General features: G+C 43.4%; 2 protein-coding genes and 1 long non-coding RNA gene across 7 annotated transcripts in view; 1 reads left to right on the top strand and 2 right to left on the bottom strand.

Annotated features, from left to right (window-relative positions):
* Window positions 1-2,955: 2,955 nt before the first annotated feature.
* On the bottom strand, window positions 2,956-10,253 carry TMEM115 (transmembrane protein 115). Its single transcript, XM_081178041.1, has 3 exons — window positions 8,756-10,253; window positions 4,157-4,598; window positions 2,956-4,119 (listed from the first exon to the last, which is right to left on the bottom strand). The coding sequence occupies exons 1-2, from the start codon at window positions 9,607-9,609 to the stop codon at window positions 4,391-4,393; spliced, it is 1,062 nt and encodes a 353-aa protein (XP_081034167.1). The 5' UTR covers window positions 9,610-10,253; the 3' UTR covers window positions 2,956-4,119; window positions 4,157-4,390.
* A 165-nt stretch (window positions 10,254-10,418) lies between these two features.
* LOC308577849 overlaps window positions 10,419-25,566 on the top strand; it is a 58,468-nt gene continuing 43,320 nt past the window's right edge. The window contains exons 1-2 of the long non-coding RNA XR_014003720.1: window positions 10,419-11,045; window positions 17,970-18,024. This is a non-coding gene — a long non-coding RNA (uncharacterized lncRNA). The remainder of the gene's footprint in view (window positions 11,046-17,969; window positions 18,025-25,566) is intronic.
* Window positions 18,088-25,566, bottom strand: part of CACNA2D2 (calcium voltage-gated channel auxiliary subunit alpha2delta 2) — a 553,469-nt gene continuing 545,990 nt past the window's right edge. For 4 of the 5 annotated variants that reach the window (XM_081177654.1, XM_081177655.1, XM_081177656.1 and 1 more), the window contains one exon: window positions 18,088-25,408. In XM_081177654.1, the coding sequence (XP_081033780.1) occupies window positions 25,280-25,408 (129 nt within the window). In that variant the 3' untranslated portion in view covers window positions 18,088-25,279. The remainder of the gene's footprint in view (window positions 25,409-25,566) is intronic. The other variant, XR_014003634.1, reaches the window with a different exon arrangement.

Raw genomic sequence — 25,566 nt, 5'->3', positions numbered from 1 at the left:
AGATTATTACCAATAGGTGGCACTACAACAGTAAGGGATAGCAGAGATTTAACAATTATTTCTTCCCCTGGGTAGAAAAGAGCTGTTCTGGGAAGCCACTGGTGTTGGTAAAATTCTCCAATGCCTTCAGGGTGTACCAGTGTTGTTTCCTAAGTGTGATGTGGCTGAAGGATGATAGTAAAACAACAAGTAGAGCCTAATTGCTATTTGAAAGCATAATAGAATCCAGAGTGATTCCGCAGCTGCTCCTTTAATACTGTGCTAATAGTAAAGCTCCCTGTTCCTCAACTTCCTAAAGGATGAGTTGTTACTGGGGTGAAGTAAACCACAAGGAGTCAATGGGTAGCTTGAAAATTCCTGTTGGTGCCAAAAATTCTTTCACAGCAGCCCAGAATTTAGTTATGAAACTAACAAGGCCTAGTGAACTTAGTGCTTCCCTCCTGTGATTTCAGATAGCATGTCTTGGCAGCCAAAAAGGATACAATGGATAGAACAGTGACACCTAAAGCTGATGCAGTACCAGCAGTTCAGAAGTCTCCCATAAATTTCTGTAGGACCAAATATTATGAATGGGTATAAAGTTAAATTCCACTTACAAGGCAGGATTGTACGGCTGTAGAGAGAAGAGGTACATTCGACTCCCCTGTTGCAACAGCTTTAGGAAAACTTCCAACTATTGTATACCTCTCCTGATAGTGAGAATTTTTAGGTGGATATTTCGCATCAGCAATATTTCTTTTAAACAGAGAGAAAATGAGAAAAAAAGTTATAAAGGAGGATCTAAAGGAATTAGCTCTATGTATCTGTGATTGACATGAATCATTTGGGCTTTAGACCAGTGTTCTACCTAACTTGCAAGGGCCCAGTATGCTCTTCAGAAGAATGACTTAGTACTACACCAAGGCACCTGGCTAGCACAAATCACTGAAGCATCCAACTGGCCTTATTGGGTCATCTAGCCCAGCATTGTTTACCTTGATTGTACTGGCTTTCGACAGCTTGCTATCTCCCTTTTTAAAAAAAACAACAGGAAAATGCCTTTTACTTCCTAAGTAAGGAAGACCCAGTATATAAGGACTGCAGGTTATCCCTACAGGATTCCTTTCCTGAAAGCTCGGCTGAGTCCACAGAAGACCTTCCACATACATCCCAGGACGCTGCATTCACTATCCTCTGTTGTACTAGAACTCCACCCAATCTATTTACTCACAAAACATCTCCCTAACAGGAATGAGATCTCCAGGTATAGGGCGGTATATAAATTCTAATTCTTATTAACAACCCACCACAGGCTATAAAACCTTTCCACATACTGAATGCAAGGTTATGAATTTAAGTAGCGATTCCTTGGAACCTTTGTTAGTACTGTGTCTCCAGTAGCTGGCTATCAATTAGCTTCCGTGCAACAGTGGCTACTGTTAATGCTGTCTGTTGGCACAGGTCCCTGGTATTGTATCCTTGTTCCAGGATGAGACACACGATTTCGAAATTACAAATCATGGTTGTTTGCAAGTTACGACCAACATTTATGGTACAAGGGTTACAGTTAGGATTATCAGGGTGGTGTTGTGAAGCACCCAGTAGAATAATAGAATCATAAAATTGTAGAATTGGAAGGGACCATTATAATAATACTAATTTATTATTTATACCCCGCCCATCTGGCTGGGTTTCTCCAGCCACTCTGAGGGTCATTTAGTCCAAGCCTTGCAATGCAGGAATTTTTCACCCAACGTGGGGCTCAAACTCACAACCCTGAGATTAAGAGTCTCATGCTATACTGACTGAGCTATTCCAATACATTTCCTGTCAAAACGAAGTGATGCGCAACATCTTTCTGAGATTTAGTACAAAAATCTTATTTTGCAACAGAATCAGAACCTGGCCTAAGAGTATTAAAACACTGTATTTCTCATGCGTCTTGTGTAGAAACAGATTGCAATGGCTTAGAACTCACAGACAGCTGCATTAGTATTCAATATTTTTAGAAGTACCTACCCAAGGAAGTCAGTTACGTCTGCTTGAAAAATTATAAAATTGACCCCATCAAGCCCCCTCAACAATCACCACTTCTTAATGAGCATCACGTTTAGTACTGATAACTTCACACAAGATGAATGTCCTACATGTAAATGCTTCCATGTAGAAAACATTAAGTGAAAGAAGGAATGAAAAGAGAAAGTACAGGTAACTCCCAATTTACATGGGGGTTACATTGCAAGGCGAAATCGTGTATATTTGAAACACCATTGAAAAAGCCTCCAAACACCCTGTTCTACCCCTGCCCCTTTTTGTGATGTTTTCGGGTCACTTCTAGGTTTGGCGCGGTTGCGCACATATTGGATGTGCCTAAAATGGTTGCTGCCTGTATTCCAAATGTGTAACAATAAAATTATCTTTTCTGTCTTTTTATTAATCTACCAAAGCAACACACGAAAAAAGTATACAACTGCCTTTCACAGCAACTTGCCAGGTGAGATTTCCTTTTGGTAAAGGAAATTCATATTGTGTGAAGCAGCTCTTAGTAGAAGTGCCTACTGAGCAGGTCTAAGTACTCAGTTAAAGAGTTTTGCAGAAATCCCCAGTCTTGTCTGGGCCACTCATTACTGCATAGTGGTACCTTATACGGATGCTGCAGGGGTGAGGAAAAAAACATCATCCTAGACAAAAGCAGGATAGAAATATAGTAAGACTTAGAAGTTACCTGAAAAGATGTCAAAAGTCAAGCCTTCAGAAGTGAAGTGACTGTCCTTCAGTCTTTTATGCCAGTAAAGCTAATCACTTCCCTAAATTGGTTAAAAGCCTTTTCAGCCTTGTGTCTGTGTTCTTCAACTATAAAGCTGTCTTGAGTGAAACCACAAAAGACGACAAGACCCCAACATTTGGAAACTTCTCCAACTAGGAGGCTTACATGGTCATATACAAAGGAAGGTTTACAAAGCCAATCAAGAAGCATTCTTCAAAAGAACTGTTTATTGATACTGAAATTGTGTTTCATTACCTGGTTGACAAAACCTCGTGGTCCTTTAAAAAAATTATCACAACAGTGTCTCACACTCTCTTCCTGTTCTGCTAAGTGTCCCCTCACCCAGTCCTCCAGCTGTGTGAGTTGTACCCTTTGGGATACTTTGGGGTTGGGTGTCAAGGCAAAACATCTTAGGCCTTGCCAACCCACAAAAAAAAAAAAAAGAAAGGGAAGAAAAAGCATCTCATCCCAGAGGAGAGGAAGAGGCTAATAATGATCTAACCAAAGAGAAAAAGCAGGCATCAGAAGAAATGTCAAGGGTCCCACAAAAAGCACCTTTTAAAATCAAACAGAACCAGCAACATATATTCTACTGTAGCAAGGAGTTCATTCCAACATCCTGTGAATGTATGGGCACCCCACCTAAGACAAAGCAGCTTTGTCATTTGAATCACCGCAAAAGGAAAATGAAGAACAACCAAAGGCTAAAGAACAGAAATGAAATTAATTCCCTCTGAGTCCTATGGAAAATCTGAGATAATGCTTTTCCACAAGGTAGTCCACATACTAGTAGCAACCTGCTCTTTATCCCTAAAGCCATCAATGTCAAGAATTCAAGAGGTGGACCGAGTGGCTATGCTGTTATTAAAAGGCTTTAAGCTGCTGGTTCTGCGAATGCCTAACCCAGCAACTTGTTTTGGCAGAGCTCCTCAGGGCTACCAAATCTGTAAGGAGGGAGGGTTAATACAGCAAAGCATTTGTTTAAAGTGCTTGCTCATTTAATCAACAACAAAGCCAACTCTGAAAGGAAAAGGGGGAGTTGCAGAGTTGTTTTGACAACCAATGCTGCCAAGGTAAAATAAAATCAAGAGGGAAAGTGCTGTGTTGCTTGCTGAGCTTGCTCTGGGATGCCCTGGTGGGATTATACAGTGGTCTAGCAGTTATAGCTCAAAAACAGGAGCCACGCTGGGCAAGCTAGGGCCCCACACAGGTTGACTGGAACTGCCAGCCAGAAGGAGCCAAACACGCACACACATACATGTGATAATAGCCACAATGGCAGCTACTTCTTGGAGATTTTGCAGGTTGCTTTATTAAGATGAACACTCCTTATTGGGCAGAAGAGATGCGGCTCTCCCTCTGGCCTGCCAATTCTGAGAAATTCTCAATTCCAGGCATCCCTCCGATGACAACAGCCCAAATCCCAGATCTGTGCAAACAGTTTTCACCATGAGTCCTGGGACTTGGCACCAGCCAAGTGTGGCGAACAAACATTGGAAGGGACGTGTGGTCTCCCTCAGGGCCAGCAGGCACAGTGTTTTGCTTCCTGCAGAACAGGCAGCACTGTGAGGAAGGACATGTGAAGGATCATTAGCAGCTCTGGCATACAGGGACACGTAGAAGAGTACAGCAGGTGCCTCATGGTCACAACTGAGAGGGGGCATCCTCAAAGGTAATGAGGCTGGACTCCTGGCTGCCTGCTTTCCCTGCAGTGACAGAGTCCCGGCTCTTCTCGGGTAGCAATGGAGTATCAGCCTTGATGTTTTCTTCTTCTTCATCCTCCATGCTGGGCCATGACGACTGATCTTCTACACGCTTCAACCGCTCATTCAGTGCCTTCAGGGCCAGTTGTCTACAGAATGAGAAAATGACCCATGGTGAATGTAGGTTAGTTTGCATATTAAGTGGCATATTTCATGAGAGGGGTATTTTCTAGTGCAAGTCACCAAAGGAGTCCAGAGACCCTCTAAGGCTGGGAAGGCCACAGACACCCTTGGCCAACCCTCCAAGGATAGAAAGCACAACCCCAATCATGTGCATTGTGAGTGGAATTGGAAACGGCTCTGCGAGCAACAGCCTGAAATGATGTGCCGTTGCAATCAGGGAATTTGTCGTTGTTGGCATCTGTCTGTCATGAGAGACAATGGAATGTGTCTCTGGGGTGAAGTCAAACTACTGCACACATCGTGCTCCTTCTGGGGCAGCTGGTCCACCTTTGGTCCCCATCCTGCACTCAACTCTCACCTGTGGCTCCTAGAAACTGTCAGCATACGACAGCAGAAACACCCCAAGAAACCAGATGAGGGTAGCTGATGGGTCTCAAACCCTTAGTGAGTTAGGGACTTCCTTTGCATGCAGAGACAGGCTCCAGCGGATAGAGCGGATGAGTGGTCAAGAAGGCAGTTTCTACACATGCTGTAGAGGGAAGTGATAGGCAGATGGGGCTTGTCAACCTGGGAAGGCAAAACATCTATGAGAAGGAAAACTCTGATCCTAAACCTCCGCTGCCTTGTGGGCTATCTCCAGGAGATGAAAAAGCTCAGGAGTAAACCCTACACAAATCTGGAGGAAGTCCCTAAGACTGTTGGATGGTTCCTCGTATGCCTCTTTCTGGCAACTCCTGCAGCCATGCTGGTACCAAACATTGCTCTGCTTCATTTTGGATCACATCAGGGAGGCCAAGAGGGGGTTGTCGCTGTCTGAGCAGCCCAGGACCACCATACACACTTCCCAGGCTTGAGGCCTGGGGAGGTCACTTCGGTGCTGCTAACGTGGCGGTTTTACTTCACCCCTCTTAGGTCCATTCCATTGTTTCTCGATACAGACGGATGCCAACAACCACCATTTTAGAAATGTTGTATTTCCTCATTTTCACCTAAAAACAGCATTCAAGGCTACATTCAGCTATTCTGATAACCTTCAAAGGCATGAGGAACCTGTGACCTCCAGATGTCACTGGCCTCTAAATTCTGTCACCCCTGTCCATTAGTCATGCTGTTTGGGGCTGACAGGAGCTGGATTCTACCAGCATATGTACAGCTACAAGTTCTCATATGTACCAGCACTTAACCTTGATATTCAGAGATAACCTTGATATTCAGAGAAGAGGTAGTCTGTTGCTGGGTCCTATCTACTTCTGCCTTTGATACAATCAAATAATTATTTAGATCTGCACCAAATTGCTCATCATAATCAAATAGTGATCATTCAATTGTTCCAATATGCATGCTGAACACCTAAAAAACAGGGGTGGCTAACCTTGGGCCCTCCAGGGATTGCTGACCTGCAGTGTCCATCATTCCTGAGCACTGGCCATGCTGGCTGGGGGTGCTGATGGAGAGTTTGAGGCCAACAATATTTGGAGCATCCCTATCTTTCAGAATATTCCCATTCATGAGGTGAATATTTTACTAGCACAAAGTGAATACATGTGGACTCTTTGCCTTCCTAGAAGAAAATAGTAAGGGATTTGTCATATCCATTCTGCCTGGAGCTCCTGTGCGAGCAAGGCTTCCTTTGTGCCAAGCAGAGCTCTAAGCATGCCATTGGGACATGTGGGATAAGCTTCTCCTAAGCTGAAAAAAGCTGGCAACCCTTTAAAAGACACAATAGATCTTCTGCATATGTAATTGGGACAATAGTTGGCTCAAATGGGCATTAGCACAGTGTTGTACTAGGTGATTTTAACACCTATATTTTAGGCAATACAGTTAAAAATCACACCTAGCTTTGTTAAAAATGTTTCAGAGCTGAACACTGCTGAAAGCTGTATTAGTGGAACACACTGCACAGTTATATCTACACACATAGTGCTATTAACTGCCTGACAACTTGACTTAATCATTCAATTTGCTCCAGGCATTCAGAGTTCTGCATTTTGATGGTGTAAAGTGCACAATAATGACTTTCATCATCAGATTCTTTCAGCTCTTTCATTTGGAAATGCGAAACTAAGTTAAAAGCAAGAGACATATATAGGTGTGGCAATTACTGAAATTGCTGACTTGCTTTAGACTACTAAAATACTGGATTACTACAGTCTTCAAACAGGACTGAAGCAAGAAAAAGTATACATACACTTTTGCATTTTTAAAAATGTATGCCAGTAATCTGTGAAAAGCACAATAAGATTTTAAGTTGGATACTCATTGGCAGTGTTTAACTAGATAGTTTGCAAAGAAAAGTTTTTGGTTGTTTATGAACCAAAAACAGTTCTTAGAATTTCTTTTTTAAAGAAACGTTATTGGAGTTAGTGTGACTACAAAAACATGACTACAACTGAACTAAGCTTTAAGTGTCAATATGCAGCACCACTGGCAAAGGACAAGCTTGCTGCAATCCTGTGGCGGGACTTACTCCCAGGTAAATGTAGAAACTCAGAACTGCACTGCTAAGCTCTTCAGTTTGACACAGGAGTAAATTGTATTGTTTTTATTTCAGAAGCAGTGCTATTCTCATACTCCTTAATTACACCTACGTTTACTAGAAGAGCATCTAAATATTCATTAATATACTTATTATAACAACTAAATATTAATAGTCTTGACTTTTTAAAGATTTTTGCTTGTTTTTTAAACAAGTGTTTGGATGGATTAAATGTTTTTGTATGGATTCTGTGCACAAATAAAAAATTAATGCAACTTCTCTTCATGGGTCTTAACTCTTTAGTGTATTTGCAGTCAGTGTTAGGATTTTGACATATAAATGTAGGTTACGGGCACCACAATGGAATGTCTAGGCTCCTTTCCCCCTGTTGAATTTATTACTATTATTATTACTTAAATTTCTATACTGCTTTATATTCTAAAGAATGAAATGCAAAGCAGTTTACTACACATTACTGTGGTACCTCGGGTTACATACGCTTCAGGTTACATACACTTCAGGTTACAGACTCTGCTAACCCAGAAATAGTACTTTGGGTTAAGAACTTTGCTTCAGGATGAGAACGGAAATCGTGCTCCGGCGGCAGCAGGAGGCCCCATAGGCTAAAGTGGTCTTCAGGTTAAGAACAGTTTCAGGTTAAGAACGGACCTCCGGAACGAATTAAGTACTTAACCCAAGGTACCACTGTACTTAGTAAGTCCTTCTGCACCCAGTGATTCAGCAAACAGTACGTGCTGGGCTGTCCCTGCAGGGAACACTTGTCTGGTACAATTCCTTCATGTCACTTCAGATATGTATGCAAACAGATGGGAAACATGAACACGTTGATAGTTTGAGGTCCCAATGTTTAGTTTCCCCCATGTACTTGCATACTTGTCTCCCTTTTACATATTGCAGAAACAACATGGTGCTGTGGAAATGCAGGGGTTGTCTGTAGCAGATTTTAGAAAATCTGAAAATACACCACAAACAGTGTTAGAAACTAGCCAGGTAACAGGTTCATCTTGGCTTGGGTCCACTTGCGACCACGTGGAGATCTCTGGATGCCAGGCTGGTGATTGGGGAAAGCAAAATGTCACTTAGAGAAGGACCTGAAATATTTTCCTTGAAGCTTGAATTTGTTTTATTCTGGATTGTTTTGTTTGATGTTATACAGTGGTACCACGGGTTAAGTACTTAATTCGTTCAGGAGGTCCGTTCTTAACCTGAAGCATCACTTTAGCTAATGGGGCCTCCTGCCGCACCGCCAGAGCACGATTTCTGTTCTCATCCTGAAGCAAAGTTTTTAACCTGAGGTACTATTTTTGGGTTAGTGGAGTCTGTAACTTGAAGCGTATATAACCTGAAGCGTATGTAACCTGAGGTACCACTGTACATCAGCCTGCTGACTATAACTGGGCTACTCCTATACAAAGACAGAACAAGCACACTGAGCTTCAAAAAATCTTGAATCCCCAGATTTTGATTTTTTTAAAAGATCCTGATAGGCACAAATGGAGTACCAGCAATATAGAAGACACTTTTAAAATATTGAATTAGATGACTTCCTCCATTTCCTTCTCACCAATGTTCAACAGTGAACATAAGTAGTCTCCAAAAAGTTTTATATTGCAGGAATATTACCTTCTCCGTTCAGCATCCTGAGGATCTGTTCCTGGTAAGCTGATAGTAATAGATGAAGGGGCACCAACATCATAACGTTTCACTGTTTTTCGACAGACTTTCACTTTGACCAAGACGCTGTGCACAAGGTTGGCTAGCAAGCCAACCACTGGTTGTAGGATCTCAGGGAAAAATGTGGCAAATGCAAAGTGGTCTGACATATCACCACGTCCTCGGCTGTGCCTCTGGTAAAAACGGAGATATATCCAACTGGAGAGGACTCCAAAACCGTAAGAGGCCAAGACATTGCTTTCGATGAGGGTGGTCAATCTCAGAACTGCCAGGATCAGGAGCAAAAGCATGGGAACAACCTTCATCCGCACCTGAGGTACCTTCAAGACAGTACTGTCACCCATGGTCTGTTTGAGAGCCACCAAGACCCCACCAAGGAAGCCCAGCATGCCATAGATGCGAACGGTAAACAGGTAAGACAGATTGAATGATGCCATATAGGTGAGAAGATAAGCAAAGGCCCCCAAGAGCCCCACTGATACATTCACCACTGCAAAGAAGATCAAGAGCTCCAGGGCTCCCCATAGCGGCTCCAGCAGCCTCCCTGCCACCACTATAGTAGCCAGGCTCACACCTACATCCCAGATGTGTTGTTCCACCACACTGTGGGTTGCTAATGTCCAAATCCAAAAGTTGGGTGGGAAGAGAAACCCAGGCGTCACCCCGAGCCCATACACAGTGTCCACAGCAAAGGAGAGAAAGTAGAGCAAGATGACGATGGCACATATGGACTTCACCACGACACTGGTGCTGGCCAGAGCAGCCAAGAAGTGTTGCCGAGCTACTGGGAGGTATCTGTTCATCTTTATACCCACAAGCCCTGCCCCACGCGTCAGGGTCCGAGGTCCAAGAGTCTTCGCTTTAGGGGCGAGGCGTTAAGGCGTTGTTGGTGGCCCGGAAAATCCCTTCTTTTCTTTAGCACGGATTCGCGGTCGATTCCATCGCCGCCTTCCACGGATCGCCCAAACGGAGGCGACAGCTGATTAAGCCACAGGCCGCTCTGTATGGAGGAGGAGGAGGAAGGAAAGGCGTTCTCCTTTTATCCGGCCTCGTCCCAAATGGGAAAAACCAGCAACCGCCGCGCCCCACTTTCCTTTGCTTCCGAGCGGGGACCGCTGCACCCTCTCCTCGCAGCACCCTCGCGCGGCCCAGTCGAGGGCGGCCCCCTTAGCGGAGCGGAGCGAGAGAGGCGCTCGCTCCGGAGCTCACGGGACGGCCAAAGCGGAGGCGCAGCTCGCTCCCTCCCGCAGCCGAGCCCCTCGCAAGCCCCATTCAGCCCGCCGGCGGGGGCGGGGGCCGCTCAGGGAAGGCCTCGCTTCGGCCTGCTCGCCGCCGGAAGCCGGAGCCTCGGCCGCTCTGGTTGAGGCCGACTCCCAGGAGCCTTCTCGCCGCCACTTCCCTCTTCCAGGCCAGCACTCCGCTCCTCGGAAGGGCTCCGCTCAGACGCAAACAAACAGCACGGCTGCGCACGCGTGGCTGTTCTATGAGCTGCGCGGGGCCCGCCGGGAAATGGAGGCTCGGCCCTCGCGCGCGGCGGGCGCTGGCTACGAATCCCAGCATGCATCGGGATGCGGGGTCTGCGCAGGGAAGCGCGGGAGTGCGGGCGGGACGGGACAAAGAGGCACCTGAGAGGCGGGGGCTTAGGAGGCGTCCCGGCTGCGAGGAAAGAGCGCGGCGGGGCAGGGCGCGGCTCTTGCGGCTCAAAGCGCAGTGGTCGTTGGCGAGCAGATGAGGAAGCTAGTCAGGCCGCTGGGCGGAATGGCGGCGTCACCCGCAGGATCTCCTCCTCCTGTTTGCTTTGCCTCGTCACAGTAACTTGTGCTTGGCAAAGGACCGAAATCATTGGCACGTGCCTGCAGGAATAGGGAGCCCGCCCTCCTGGGTGCGGGGTTGGCGGAGGGGCGCAGCCCTCGCCTCAGCATTTTTAGTCGCAAGTGAAATCCATTCCGCTTGGTTTAATGGCGCCGCCCTGGCGAGTAAAAGGCAGTATGCATTTCGTGGAAAGGGTGAGAACGAGAAACGAAGCCAAAGGTTGCAGGACTTTTTATTAAATGCACAGCTACAGCTGTGAATTTCCAATGCTTTGCTGGTGAATCCTGCCTTTAGCACGTCTGCGCTTCTGAAAAAGTAAAGCTGTGCACACTTGGTAGTCAGCCGAACTGAACTCGCGAAGACATACTGTAGTTCAGTGTAAACCTGCAGAGGATGAAGCTATAAACAGGTTCTGGCTTCAGAGAGGGTTAGTTCAAAGCTCTGATATACCCTTTCTATTTGTCATGAGAAAATTGGGAGGGATTCAGAATGGTGTGGGAAATGAGGCCCAGAATTGATTTTCTGCTGTTACATCCTCTGTGTGATGAAGTTTCCATAGGGATATTCCCCTTTTTAAATAGATGCCCCTTACAGCGACATTTCAATTTGTGGTGGTTATGCAAGGCTCAGCCAAGTACAGTTACAGCCTGCACTTTGTTACATTCAGAGTTTAATTTTGAAAAAAGCTGGGCACTATCCAGCCAAGTTCAGGCACTTAGGGCTACTGTCCTATAGACTCCATTCATTTGGATATGCTTCTGTAGACATGCATAGAATTGGACTGGACATCGTACAAGTGGGAGAGTTAATCATGTTTCTGCTACAGAAATGAACAGGACACTTTACAATGACTGCAATGTATGTGTTTAATTTCAGGAACATTTGCTGTTATAATTTTCCATTTCATATCATTCATAGTAGTTAGAGCAATGTTACCAATTCAGGATAACTAGACAACTTATTTTTTTAAATTAAAAAAACCCTCATTTATTTATAGCAAAGTAACTGAGGACAGAAGTACAAGCTAACCTAGTAAACATAGGAATGGAAGGAATGGTGGACAGGATAGGGTTGCTTAACCCTTCCCCCAACTATAAATTCTCCCTGCAACTCTTCCCCCTTCAGTTTATGTGTGATGTCAAAGCTGACTGGGAGAAATTTTTTTGGGGAGGGGGTTGCAATGGAGCATTAGGTTACAGAAGAAAAGGTGAAACACCCTCTCTGATTCTCCCTTCTCCTGTATTAGTGTTATGAGGTAAACATAGGAACCCCATTTCTGTTTTGCAATATGTAGTTTCTGTTTAAGTTTCTTAAAGCTATTTTGTATTCCAATATGCCACCCTCTATTTCTCATGAAGGAATTCGCTGGTGGATGTAATAATTACTAAAAAGTTTGTGTGCCAACAATGCAAAATGGAGTGTAGAACTTTGTTTCCCAAGTATGTGTGAGGTAAACCCTTCATGAGATAACTAGTAAAGTTGCTTGTAAGAAGAGATGGAAGGCTCTCTAGGTAGAGAATGCAAAGGCATAGGCGCAAAAGTACAAAGCCTCCTGCTTACTTTCTTACAAACATGGAGTCTGGTCAGTAGCAAAAGTGATACACGACTTTGTTCTTTAGTGTCTAGAAACACACAGCAATACATGTGACATAAACAGAAATCAGCAAAGTGTAAGATGGACAGAATTGTGGGCCAGAGCCCATTTTGTCTGCAGAAGTTAATCTGCCATAATACAGTACTCTTTGTGGTTTTTGCTGCAAAAGACTCAGCTAAGAAACCAGTTTTTCTTCATTGTTTCTCCAAGGACTGGATAAGCCAGGATGCTACCAAGTAGCAAGCCCCACATATTGAGGTCTTTGCATATCTCTTGACTATGGCGTGTTCCTCTATGGGGAGATAATGTCTTCTCACACAACAGGAGAAAAGTGGCGATATTTTCTGTCATAGCAAATATTCTATCTTGTGTGTGACATACCCTACAGCAGCCAGTGTTGTATAGGATTAAAGTGTGCGCTGGGGCTGACGTCATAATTCATAACATTTGCCTAGCACTCTTCGAATGTTCAACACACCTTGTTTCATTATCTCAGTAAAGTGTCATGCGTGGCTGACAAGTGTGTGGACTTCAAAATGTGGTTTTATCACGGTGTCCTTGAATTCAATATTTTTTTTCTCATTTTGAATTTGCATTTCCTTCAGCATGTAATCATAAAGTAATATTAGTGAGGGTTGTATCCAAAGAAGTCCCTCTCAGAATAGACCCATTAAAAGTGAAAAACCTGCATTAGTCATGTCTGTTAACTTGAATTGGTCTACTCTGAGTAGGACTAGCATTGGATACCACCCTTAGATGCTTTGTTAGTCTATGTGGTGTGCAAACAGCTCTGCAGTCCACATCCTTCTGATTTAGCATCTCTTCTTCCAGTGTTTTAGTCATCACAATACAGTCCTAATTTAAAGTGGAATTGTGATCCAGTGAAATGAAAGAAACGATGGGCCTAATTATGAATGCTTATTGGTTGCAAACTTGATTGTGGATTAATTCCACTCAAGTTCTTTATAGACCTCAGTTACTAGCATTAACAAAATACTCAACAGCTGGTATGAGAAAATATTTTTGCAATTATCTTTTATCTGGGACTTGTTTCAGTGGCACCCTGCTCTCTTGACCACATACTTTGAATCCACAAAAATATTGTAGGCAATTGAATGTCGTGTCTCTTATTTTTATTTGTGTAGTGCAACAGACTTCAGAGTTGCACACAGATGTCTAGGCACATGGGACATGCATCTTTCTTTGTAATGTGTGTCCAAACAATTGACTTACTAATGGTTTGAGCAAGCTTGTCTCCAGGAGTTTTTGGATGAGATCAGTTCTGTACGTTTTTCATTGATTACACACAGTTTTCAAACCTGTATGTTTTGTGTGTATGTTTGGCAGGATCAGGAAGGGTAGTTGAAATTCCAAAGCACTAATAGTATCAGCTACACTACAAACACCATTCCACAAATACATGTCTGCATTATTTTGGTCTTTTTCAAAGTTTTATTATATTTTTCTGAATAGTCTTCTGTAGGTTTGTGGTCTTCTGTAGAAGAGCTATTGCAATAGTACAAATCAAACACATACCCCTTTTCTTTCATTCTTGCAAACACTATCAAAGCTGCTGTCATCCCATTATGATAATTAACTACCATTTTGCCAATAATATTGTTGTTTATCTGCATACTGCTTTTTGACTCAAAGTGACCCAAAACAGTAAACGGTTTTTTTAAAAAAGTTTAGTCTGCTTAGACCAATGGTGTCCAGCTTTTTTCAAAGAGGGCCAGATTTGATGAAAGTGAAGTTGTTGAGCTTTTTTTAGGACTGAAGTTGTTGAGGTGATTTTACCCCAGGAAATAAACTGCCACAGGGGCGGGATTAAACCGACTGGCGGGCTGGATTAGGCCCCTGAAACAGACTTTGGACATGCCTGACTTAGACATAACCTGTACTGAACACAGTGGGATTTGCTTCTGAGTAAAGATACACAGGATTATACTGTTAATCTAGTTTGTTTTTTCACTTTGGAAGCTGTTCACACCCTCTGAAGCACACAGCTGTGTATATTTAAAAAGGGAGTGAAGGCACAGCTATTATTTCCATTGTGCTTGTCCTGTCTATTATGTGCAGAGAAGTTATCATGCCATTATTATTATTATTATTATTATTATTATTATTATTAAGCACCACGCAAAGCTGAAATGTAATTGGGGCATGCTTTGACTTATGTAAGAAGGCCTCAATGTAGTGTGAATTGACAGAGCTGTCAATGTGCATAGGTTATTCTCAGGCTTCCTTATACCTAAATTCTGTGGCGGTTTGTTCTGATCTCTTAACTAGGCCTGTCTTTGACAATGTCAATTCACTTTCTGTCTCATTTTATTCCCATGCAGTTTCTTTCTCTTTTTATTGTTGATCTCTATGTATTCATGATGTATTTGTTTTGTGCAAACAGTGAATGTGGGTAGCTAAAGGGAGTGTTACAAACTAGCCAGGCGACAGATGCATTTTGCGACAGGCAAGGGTCCACTTGCGACCACTTGAAGATCTCTGGATGCCAGGTTGGTGATTGGGGAAAGCAAAATGTCACTTAGAGAAGGATCTGAAATACTTTCCTTGAAGCTTGAATTTGTTTTTTTCTGGATTGTTTTATTTGATTTTTAATGTATAATAAACCACTTTGAGATTCATTCATTAAAATATAAAGCATTATAGAAATGATCAACAATAATAGTAAATTCCACCAGAAAAAAGGCGCCTAGACATTCCATTGTCGCAACCATAACCTAGGGTTAAGGTGCCATTTGGTGATTAGCTTTTTCGGGCTGGGCAATAATCAGCTTTTCAACATTGTGGTGTTATCACCAGCTAAACATCATGGTCTAGCAGTATTCTGCAATGCTGAAAAAACAAGCTACATTGGCCTCAGCTCTCGAGGTGCCGGTGAAACTGCAGGAGCTGAGGCGGTTTCACCTCAGCGCCTCGTGGGCTGGGACAACACAGCTTGTTTGCATGGCTTAGCTGGGGTGCAGAAGGGCTCCCAATCCCCAGCTGAGCTAGCCCCAGTGCACCCCTTGCTGGTGGGCAAGTGGGAGGAGCGTTGGGGCTCCTTTCCATGGTTCAACTGGGCGGGGAAGCAGTTTAAAGAAGCCAAGGGAGGACTAAGCTGCATCAGCCCAGCGATACAGCTTGCTCCTCCCTCTACAGTATGAGGGGCAGAATGATAGTGGTTTCACCTGGCAATATATCACAGGTGAAACTACCGCTGCTCCCAAGTCCCTCTGCTACCAGCAGACAGATGTTGAAAGTGGTGCTGGTAGCAGAGGGACCCGTGATATACCGCCAGCTGAAGCTGTATTGATACGTTTCCAAGGCCTATAGTTTATATACCTGAGTTTCTAACACCGGCTAAAGGCCCAGAAGTGGAGGCACCCTGTATAATTTATCTTGACCCCAGATCTACAGTCTGTTTCTGAGTATTATTGATGAGGTAACTATCAGGTTGAAGGGCTCCCTTTATCCCTTTTGAAACCCCAAGCATTTTCATCCCTTCTCATTTGGATCTTACCCTGTATCTGGTTGAATGCATGAGAATCTTGCCACTGGCTTCTGCAGGAGCTAGATTGGTTCCTTGGATTTGTCTGCCATTAAGTAAATATAGGTTCCGCAGATCTACATGAGAAGCTCATGTCCTACACTTCGGGAATTCTCATTTATCCTTTTCTTGCACTCAGTTGCAGACAGCTTATTTATTACATGGGGACAAAGGTGTCTTTAATAAAACAGCTGAGTCAGTTTCCTTTGTGAACTTTTAACAAAAACATGATAAAGATTGCCAAACTCAGGTGAGCAAAGTCATTCTCATTTTCTCCTCTTCCTTCTGCTAGGTAGCTAGTCAAGGAAGTTGTAAACTGAAAGATAGCTCCCCCACCTTTCAGGACATCAGTGTGTTACAATAAATGACTAATATAGATGTGAGTCAGCACTTGACAACCAGGCTAGTAAATATTTCTTTGTGTGTGCATATCTGCAAAGCTGATAATACTTACACAACACTGTTCACCTAATAACCTCTCTTGAGATTGGTGGCAATAATTAACCTCCTCTAAAGAAACAGTTTATTGAAAGTGTCCAATTTTATGATACTTGTTGGAAGTGCAACAGCAGGGACCATTCAGATTTAACTTAAGGTTTAATTATGTCAGTGTTGAAGTCACCTAACCAAGATGGGAACGGGTAGTGTTGCTTAGCAACCAGGCAGAGTGGCATGATGCTCACTGAGATAGTACATGCCCTGATTGGCTGTGTAGTTCTGAAGGAGTTTTCATCTGTATGTTAGCTAAATGTCATCTGCTATAAACAAGGCCTGAAGAAAGACAAAAGCTTTTTATTTCTCCTCAAATTATACTGTTTTTATTCAGTTTTCTTCAGGAAAGTGTTAGCAGGACTTTTCTCTCTGGACTCCACCTGTGTTAAGTGGCATTGCTACTATGGGAGGCATCTAATGTTCTGCATGCGTAGATGTGCTGGTGCAATTGGACTTCCACTTCCTCTCCTCCACATTCACACCCCAAAATCTGATCCCGATTGTATCCCCCCCCCCCCGAAATTGGAATGGACGCTCCAGTGTACCAGTGGAGCTGTAGCACTGGCTATGGCCCATTATATTTTGAAGTCATATCTTTGTGTGATCCCCAGTGATCAGCCTGTATATTGTGACCAGCCAAGCTTGGCAAGGCTTTGTGTGTCTCCAGGAAGACCCGCTAACAAACAATTGGTGTAGATTTTATCTATTTACCTCCCAGCATATGGCAGAGCTTCCCAGCATATGGCAGAAAGTAATGCAATTTGTGTGTGTTTTAGGAGGTACATAAAATAAAAGTATTTCCAGGTTGTTTGAAAGCTCTAGGCAACCATTTTAATATTTTAAATCTTAGACCAGTGTCAGGGGCCTGTTAGTAGGCCAGGGCCAAGGAACACAGACACCTGCTTACCCCTCCTCCTGTTTCTGGTATGTGTAGTAGTAGTAGTAGTAGTAGTAGTAGTAGTAGAAGTCGTCATCGTTGGGGGAAGGAAGCAACATACAGTTGCCCAGCCGGCTCAGGATTCCTGTGAGTCGGGCCGGAGTCAGGAAGAACCTGAGTCCCACAACTTCTGTATTCACTTTTCTTCTTTCTTGATGGTTATGTGCTACATGTATCGTACGCTTCTGAATACCAGGTGCTGGAAAAAGCAGGAAGGGATAGTGCTTTTGTTCTCTGGTCTTGCTTGTAGGCTGCCCATAGGCATCTGGCTGGTCAGTTTGAGAATGAGTGTTGGACTTGATGGGTCACTGGCCTCATCCAAGGGACTCTTATGTTCTTCTCTTTGTCTTGATATCATCATCGTCATCATTAATGGTCATTTTTCCATAATCCTGAATCCATTCACTAAGAAGGCACACTAAGATCTTCCTTAGAGAGGAAGTGGGAAGTGTCTTAAACGCCAGCTCTTTGGGTAAGTTTCTCTAATATAAAAGAAGCTGCTTTCTAGTGGCAAGGCACTTCTGTGTAACGACTGGCTGGTGCCAAGCAGGGTGACTAACCCCCTGTGGGGATTAATTACCATATCTCATTTAACCAGCAAGAATACTGAAATGGTCTACCCCAGATCAAAGGTAGAGGCTTACAGAGGGCTGGAAAGAGCAGTATGGTTAGGAATCAAGTCTCTCACCGCCCTCACCCAGTTCTGGAGCTACGTCACAGTTTGAGATAGAACTTTTAGCTCAACTCTATTGATCCTTACTATTTTTTCTATTTTCCTCATTAGGATTTGCAACGTGAGAAACTCGGAACTGTAAACATCAGAACACGAGACCAGAAAGGTACCTACTTATCTAACCATTCTTAATGTGTTGTAAATGTAAACCAGTAAAAGAGCCACCACATTTGAAGTGAAAATATGAACATTATTTAATAACTGATCCTCTGTAATAAACAATTTTAAAATATTTTACAAGGAATCACGCACACAATATTTTACAAAGATTTTAGTCTTTTTTAAAATTTTCCAACTCTTCTGTACAACAAAAAAGAGATTCAAATAATAATTAAAAAAAACAACCCTTTTTGAATTAGTAGGGGGAACAAAACTTTCAGATGAAGAATGTTAGGAATTGGATCCCAGCAGCTATAAGGACAGCTACTTCATGTTTTGCTTTTTTCCCTTTTGTTTTTTAACTTAAAATATAATATAATATATATATATTTATAATTATGTATATTTGTTTTTTTCCATTTTTCTCAAATGAGCAGCACCCGACTAGACTACAGATTTACACACACTCCTGGTAACACAGAGCCAGCCATCTGGTCAAAGCACAGTTCCCATAGACATAACCAAACACACACTGAAAAAGCTACAAGCAAAATGACCTTTAATCAACCTTGTCATTATTAGTGAATCTCCTCCCTGCCCGCTTGGCTCTGGAGTCAAACTTCCAAGACCATGTTCAGGGTTTTCATGGACCCCCCTCCCTTTCCCACCCACCTACCCTACCACAAATTGTTTTGCTCAAATGGATTTTAAAATGGACAAAGCATGTGAGGTGGGTTGAATCATTGCTATGTCTCACCAGTACTGCTAGTCACATGCGACCGGGACATAGGGAAGCCTGAACTAGCCTTCACTCAGCCCTTTGGGATCTGCTAGGAGGATGCCTTATTGGGAATGACCAGCAATCTCAAAAGATTTTACAGGCTTCTCCATTCTACAGACTTTCCTGTACTGGGCAAGTCTACTGCTCCCTACAGACTCTCATCTTGTACAGCTTCATTCTCCTTCAAGGTCCTCTCCAGGATTCAGAAAATCACCTTGATGGTCAACCCAAGTTCACAATAGCACACACAATCTCCTTGCTGTTTCTCTGCGTCTTTCCGTGCCGATTTCAGATATAGTACTTCATGGTAAAATTCCTTTAGGCTCTCCAATTTTATGCTCCCAGAAACTATTTCTTCATTCTAAGAGCTTGGGAAGCTATTTCCATTCCTTTCCTATTATAAGATAGGTTACTATGATTTGCGAGGTTATCCATTTTTCTACGTTAGAGATAAAAGGCAAGCAACCCCATCATGCTCTTGGCTTCCCTCAATCTATTTGTCCTTGTACCATCTCCATCTGTCAGCAGACAAAGCTGAAATGGAGACAGACTTACAGGCAACCCATGGGTGATTCTGACTGGTGGGGGCATAGTTCTGACCTAGGGGGACTCTAGGACACCCTACAGATAATCTGAGTTGTGCTGGGAATGGGTTTCCCAGCCCTGGTTTATATTTCTAAGCTATTTGGAAAGAGCTAGTTGTTGCGTAGATCAGTCTTGTACACTCATTTATACATAACACCAGGAGATCTCATTCTTAAAATGGCAAATATCACTACTGCGGCAGGGGAATAAACCAGCACAACTTCTACCCATCTTCAGACTTGCACATATTGGGATGCCATCAACTCATGCACAAACAACAACCTTAAAAATAAAAAGGAATCATCCACTTGCATTGAAAATAGGGCAACATTTTCTCATCTTAGGAAAAGTTCACCATCCAAATACTTGCCTGCTTTGGCTTTGAAACCTAGAGAAACAAGGCCTTTGTTTCATTCATATAACCATTGTGAAAAATGTGAGGGAGGGGTGCTGTTGGACTGTATGATAGGAAAGAGGGTCTTCCACCCCAGTTCCCTTTTGCCTTAGCTCTGACCCAGTGACATCTAACATGGCTTCCACAAATAGAAATGAATGGTGTGGGAGCAGTGCAGCATCTCCATCACATCTGGTACTGATCTCCTGACCAGTCAGTCAAGAGGCTGAATGCCCTGGTATCCAGGTGTAATGTGGGGAAGTACTCCAAGTGGAAAATGTGCTGTGTTGCAATCTGTGCTCTGCCTGCTGTTGGGCTACTGGACATCTTCCTTTCCATCTCCAACATTCTCTGTTCATCATTCTTCACTCCTCTCTGACAGGGAGACCAAAGCCAGGTGCTGGGAAGGTCTATAAGCTGTAACAAGGATAGATGTGCTGCATGGAAATGCAGAAACAGGCAAAGCTAATCTCCATAAGGTAGACTGGAGGCTTAATGCACTACAGTTTCAGTTGAACAAATGCCAGCATCACCAGCAAGGATTCACTGAAATCTAAGCTAGTAGGAAAACAAGAGTTCCACAAGTTTAGGTAGCGGTCATCAGAACCACTGCATGTCACTGGGAGACTATGTCACTGGGAGACTACAACATTGGGACAATGTTGAACAACTGCTAGCACGTCATGGCTAGAATGGATCTTGAGAAACTCTTCCGTATTACCTCCAGTATTAGATGCAAGATGACTCGGCATACCAGTCGCCGGGGGACATCAGTGGAAGAGTGCTACTGAATTGATGTGCTTTGCCACTGAGAAACAGGACGCTCAACTATACAGTCCTTTGCTCTGACCCAGCACAGCTGTTCCTGCCCACCCCCCAGCAGCACCTACACATCTTTCTGTCTCTCAACTTTGTTACCAGTGGTAACCACATGTGAGAAGTAGAGCAGCTTTTTTAAAAAACCTTAGGGTGCATACAGATGTATAGGATTTGAGTGCTGAACCACCTGTGTAAGCCTGCTTCAGGGAGGGACATTGGTAATAAGCCACCCTGTCCCTATACAAGGCTGGAGGCGCGAGGCTCTGACAGGGTCCTGGAATCTTCCTACCTCCTTCCTAAAGCATGGTAAGCACTTGCCTGGCTTTGGGAAGGAGGCAGGAGGACTCTTGGAACCCTGTCAGAGCCCTTCCTGAAGCTGGGCAAGTGCTTACTGGGCTTTGAGAAGGCACCTTTCTGAGATGTGTGTCCAGTGCGGCCGCACTGCTCACACTGCCCTAAATCTGCCCTTGCCTGCTTACTGTACTTTGTTCAGGTGTATTGTTTTCTTACCTGGGTAGAGCTCAGGGAAACTATCTCTACATGGTTGGAGCAGAAGCTAGTTGTGCATAGCCTGGTTGGCTGGAACCACTGATGCTCCAAAATCATGTCAACATTTCAACCTTTAAAACACAGTTTCTACATTAAATTTAAAAGGGGGGGTTAACTGCAGAAAGATGCATATGTTTTAAAATATAAATTTTTAAAAGTGGATATCCCACCTGAAGGTGGGGGAGGGGCAGGCCCGAGAATTGAATTTGTGGTCAAATCAGTGGTATATATGCCTTTTTTGCAGCGAAGTGGCTGGAAACAGGTTCACACCAGGGGAGGAATGATGGCGATTTTAAGCTATAGCTGTACGAATTATGGATGCAAAACACTGAGCTGTTGCTATTATTATTTCTTTATTTCCATTATTGGGCATGACCCTAACCTTCCCAGCACTGCTGCCGATATAAATGAACGGTGGAATATGCTTGGAAAATTTGTAATGAGGCTCTGTTAGCCGTGTACAAGTTTGAAAACCACCTCTCTAAGGGGATCAGTCACAGTTCAAACACCAACACAAAGACCTTGATTTGATCCCAGTGGATAGTAAACCAGTATTGAGTGACTGTGAGATAGCAGCCAACCGAGAAGTAGTAGCCATACTGTTTGTGGTCTAAAGTGCTCCAAAGTGGGGCAAGGCGCTTTTTATGAAACCATCTCTCATTCAGCTGACAGGCACTGCCATATCCCAATCTGTGCTCCAGCTTTCTCCATCCCTGAATCTCCCCTACTAATGAAGTACACCCTATGAACATATGGTGGCTCCAGAGCACTAGCCAAACAGTCACAGACAAAGTGGCGTCAGGGAAGACTATGCTTTTAGTCAGACCAAAGTGGGAATGAACCTGGGGGATTTCAGCCAAGCACACCATAGACAGTTGCTCACACCACAAAAAACAATCACACAATTTGGCACAATTTGGCAGTCTCTGCTCAGAAGAGACTAGCAAGATACTGGGACTGTACCCACAACTAGTACACTTGATTATTACTGGAAGTCTACTCAAGGAGTAATGGTTCTGTCTCTCTCTACTGTGTTTCTGGTAGAGTTGGAGCTATTTGTAACTTCCCAGTTTGCTTCTCTAGAAATCTACACAAGGCCAATGAAGCAAAACTATTAACCTTAGCACCAGTGGTATCATTGTGTATATAAGTCAGCTTGGGGAAGAACAGTGGGAGACCTGGAGAAAAAGGTTCTGGAACATAGGGCATTTGGTGCAGGACAGGAGAGGGGGTATGTAGACTGGATTTGGGACAGAGCTGGTTTTTGAAAGGTTAAGAAACTATTTCTGATCTCAAGAACAAGGATCACTAGAAAGAAAGCAAATGCACCTCAATGTGTGTGCTAAAGGTTTGCTTCCAGATCTCTCAAATGATTTTTTTTCTACAACAAAGTTACCTCTTTCATGTATTTACATTGTACTACTACCTTGCATATGACAGCAGTGACCTGCTTTTTACCCCCATTCAAACCAGACCAGACCAGGAGCGCAAAAATCCATTTTCAGCTTTCTCTGAAGATACACATGTAGTGCATTGCAGCATGTTCTTTGGGACTGTTTGGGTGAATCAAAACCTCCCAAGACGAATCAGGTTTTTAAAGGGGTTCCTGCCATTTGCCTTGCAATGAAACACCTTAACAGTGGGGCCACCAGAATCTGCACAATAAATTGTGATGTAACCAGCATAGGAGTTTGGCATGCTACATTCTTTCCAAGAGACTTTCTCTAAAATTTTGGCTCAGTACTGAAGCACCAAACCAAGGTTACAGAAAGTTCCCATTCACACACATTGTTGAGCAAGCTTTCTTTGCCTAGAAACGTACAGGTTCAAGTAACCATCCCACCGTTATTTGCTTTCTAGAATTCCTTTTAACAAGGCAAATGGAATTCACAACATTGTAATTAATCACAATAGGTTGTATGCCAGGATTTGGATTAACTGGAAAGAGAATTTTGGTTGAGGAAATGAGCATGTGAAGTCAAAATGAGGTGCACCAAGATATGCACGACATTTCATCCTCCTATCACATCACATTGTGCTGCAAGGAAATGCCATCAGAGTTATTGACAGCGCACTTAACCGCTACCTTCTGATGGAGTTGCATTACACTGTTGCATTGTGCTGCTGCTCTTCATATTGCCCAATATGTGATTGTGGCTCTGACATCACCCACAGCAGAAGCAAGACAGGATCCTTCCCACTTTGCTGGCTACTCTGAGTACAGAGGCAATGCATGAGGGGATATTTGGCTGAAGAGAAAGAAATCTTTGAGTTCTCTGGGGACTGAAAAAGCTTTCATTAAGTGGCAAGGTATGTTTATCACTGTATGTGCAGAAATAACAGGCACAAAACTGGATAACCTGCCCTCAACAGCAAGCAGCTTTTGCGGAGACTGGGTGATGAATTCAAGTTTTACTCCTGTTTTCAAACCTCCAACAGTATATGTCGCTGCTTTCAGTAATAATCCTCCCAGCCATGAAATATGTACCTGCAAAGTCATCTGAAGTGTTCTGTGGGTTTGAGGTGAATGGCAGGTGTCATCATGACCTTCACTACGATGCAGAGTTCTTTCACCTTTCTCTGCATGGACACTGGAGACAATTAGCTGTCTGCAAAACATCTGCTTTTAGAGCTCTAGTTGTGGCCCATTGCCCACCACTGTGATTCCAATACTGGATGGATGGAGGGGACTCTAAAGGTGCAGTCAGTTTTCTGCACAAAGTCCAGGAAGAAAACCTTTAGCTATCACCTTCTTGGTTTGGCACAAATTGTTGCTGCCAATCATGGTGGACAATTTCCTTTAGAAGAAAAGGGACAGTGTGAACTGGGAAGAAGGTCATCTTTATCTTGGCCAACTCCACCCTTTGTCCACCTCAAGGGTAGAATGCTGCAAAAATCCCAAAATGAAGTCTTCACAGTGATTTGGGGGAGCAGAAGAGATCATCTTGTTTTCTTGATGGACTTAAACTTTTATGGGCCACGCAGGGAACAGGCTTGGCAAGGAAAAAAATGAAGCCAGGGACTGCTGGGTTTTGGCTGTTTCGTGCCCACTAGAAATACTCTGTCTTGCTATTCATTTTGCTAAAGACAGCGAGAGCCACTGTGACCTTCAACCATGTATGGGTTACTAGTATGCCTAAGGATCTTCACACACTTCCTTCTCCCCTGCTTGCTCTCCAAGTCCTCTCAGTATGGTGTGAGTTAGTTTAAATAAATAATACTGACCATAAAATTCAAGTCAATTTTCTTTTTTCTCTTCTGTGTCTTTGTTGCTGACAACAAATACTATAATTTGTCAGGATAAAATGCTTGGAAATTAGATGTAAAACGATCTAGATTAAAATCCTCAAGCTAAAAATAATAATTTAAAAATTGATTTGAGATGGGATCTAACTAATGAAAGATTCAGCAGCGATGGCCTTTGAAAACACAGAGCGGGCTGGGTGGGATGGAGATGCCGTGGTGACATCCTAGGATTACTTTTGAGTTTAATAAGCCATTTAAATTGGCTGAAAAGTTAAACTAGACTACAGAACCAATTTGGCAAGAATATACCATTGTTTTTCCTGTTCTATTGAATAATTTTGTTGTTGCTGCTGTTTGCATGATTGGGATGGGAAAGTAAATTGTTTCAAACAGAATAGCAATTTGTCAGCATTGTTGATTAAATACTTTTAAGACAATAAAATGTCAAGAGATATCCTGATGAAAACTGGCAAAGGTCTTCCCAGAATTCCATGGATTCAATGGGGGAAAAAAAACTTACGAGGCCACTGTTCTTTGTTATTTGGCCACAGCTCAATGGGTGGAAAGGGGAGCAATGAATCAAAGCTCAAGGATGTTCACTGTGTGGAGAAAGTCGCAATGGTTCGTGCTTCCCAAAGTCTTGCTCAGAGCTCAACCTGCACAACCTGCTGTGCAGAGACACTGGAAGGGCAAGGAGAGGATGGCAGGAAACAAAACAATGAGAATAGCTTCTGGACTTCTGAATGACGAAAGAGAAGGTCCTCATGAGTGAGTGCCAAGGTGTAACCAGAGTTGATGGGACTAGGCAGCTGCCCTCTTCTGGCAAGTCTGGAGGGAATGGAGATGGTGCACAAAGCAAAAATGAATGGGCTAGACTAAATGGATGTTTCAAAGGCAAGACACCAAGGGCAGCGGATGGCGACTGGCAGTCAAATAGAGGAGGAGGAGCTGCAGAGATAACAAGATACTCAAAGAAGGTCTAAAGGAGGCCCCTCTTCCACAGTCTGAGGTATCTTCCTATGGAAACAATAAAAAAAGGATAGATAATTTTGGTCATTCCATATGTAGGCACGGATAAGTTACTTCCCTGCATGTTTTTCAATGTGATTTTCAAAAGCTGTTCAACATGAACCACAATAGTCTTTATGATTCAGTAGACACTTCAATCTCCCATC

Source organism: Podarcis bocagei, assembly GCF_964188305.1.
Source record: "Podarcis bocagei genome assembly, chromosome: 2".
Taxonomy (NCBI): domain Eukaryota; kingdom Metazoa; phylum Chordata; class Lepidosauria; order Squamata; family Lacertidae; genus Podarcis; species Podarcis bocagei.
The sequence above is the reverse complement of the archived record's forward strand: the minus strand, read 5'-3'. Positions and strand labels throughout refer to the sequence as shown.

Bases quoted from the DNA above. Each gene is read 5' to 3' on its own strand.
- TMEM115 (XM_081178041.1), bottom strand. From the start codon at position 9,609: ATGAACAGATACCTCCCAGTAGCTCGGCAACACTTCTTGGCTGCTCTG. The intron at 4,599-8,755 runs GTAATATTCCTG...CTCATTCTGTAG, and splicing joins CAGGATGCTGAACGGAGAAG to ACAACTGGCCCTGAAGGCAC.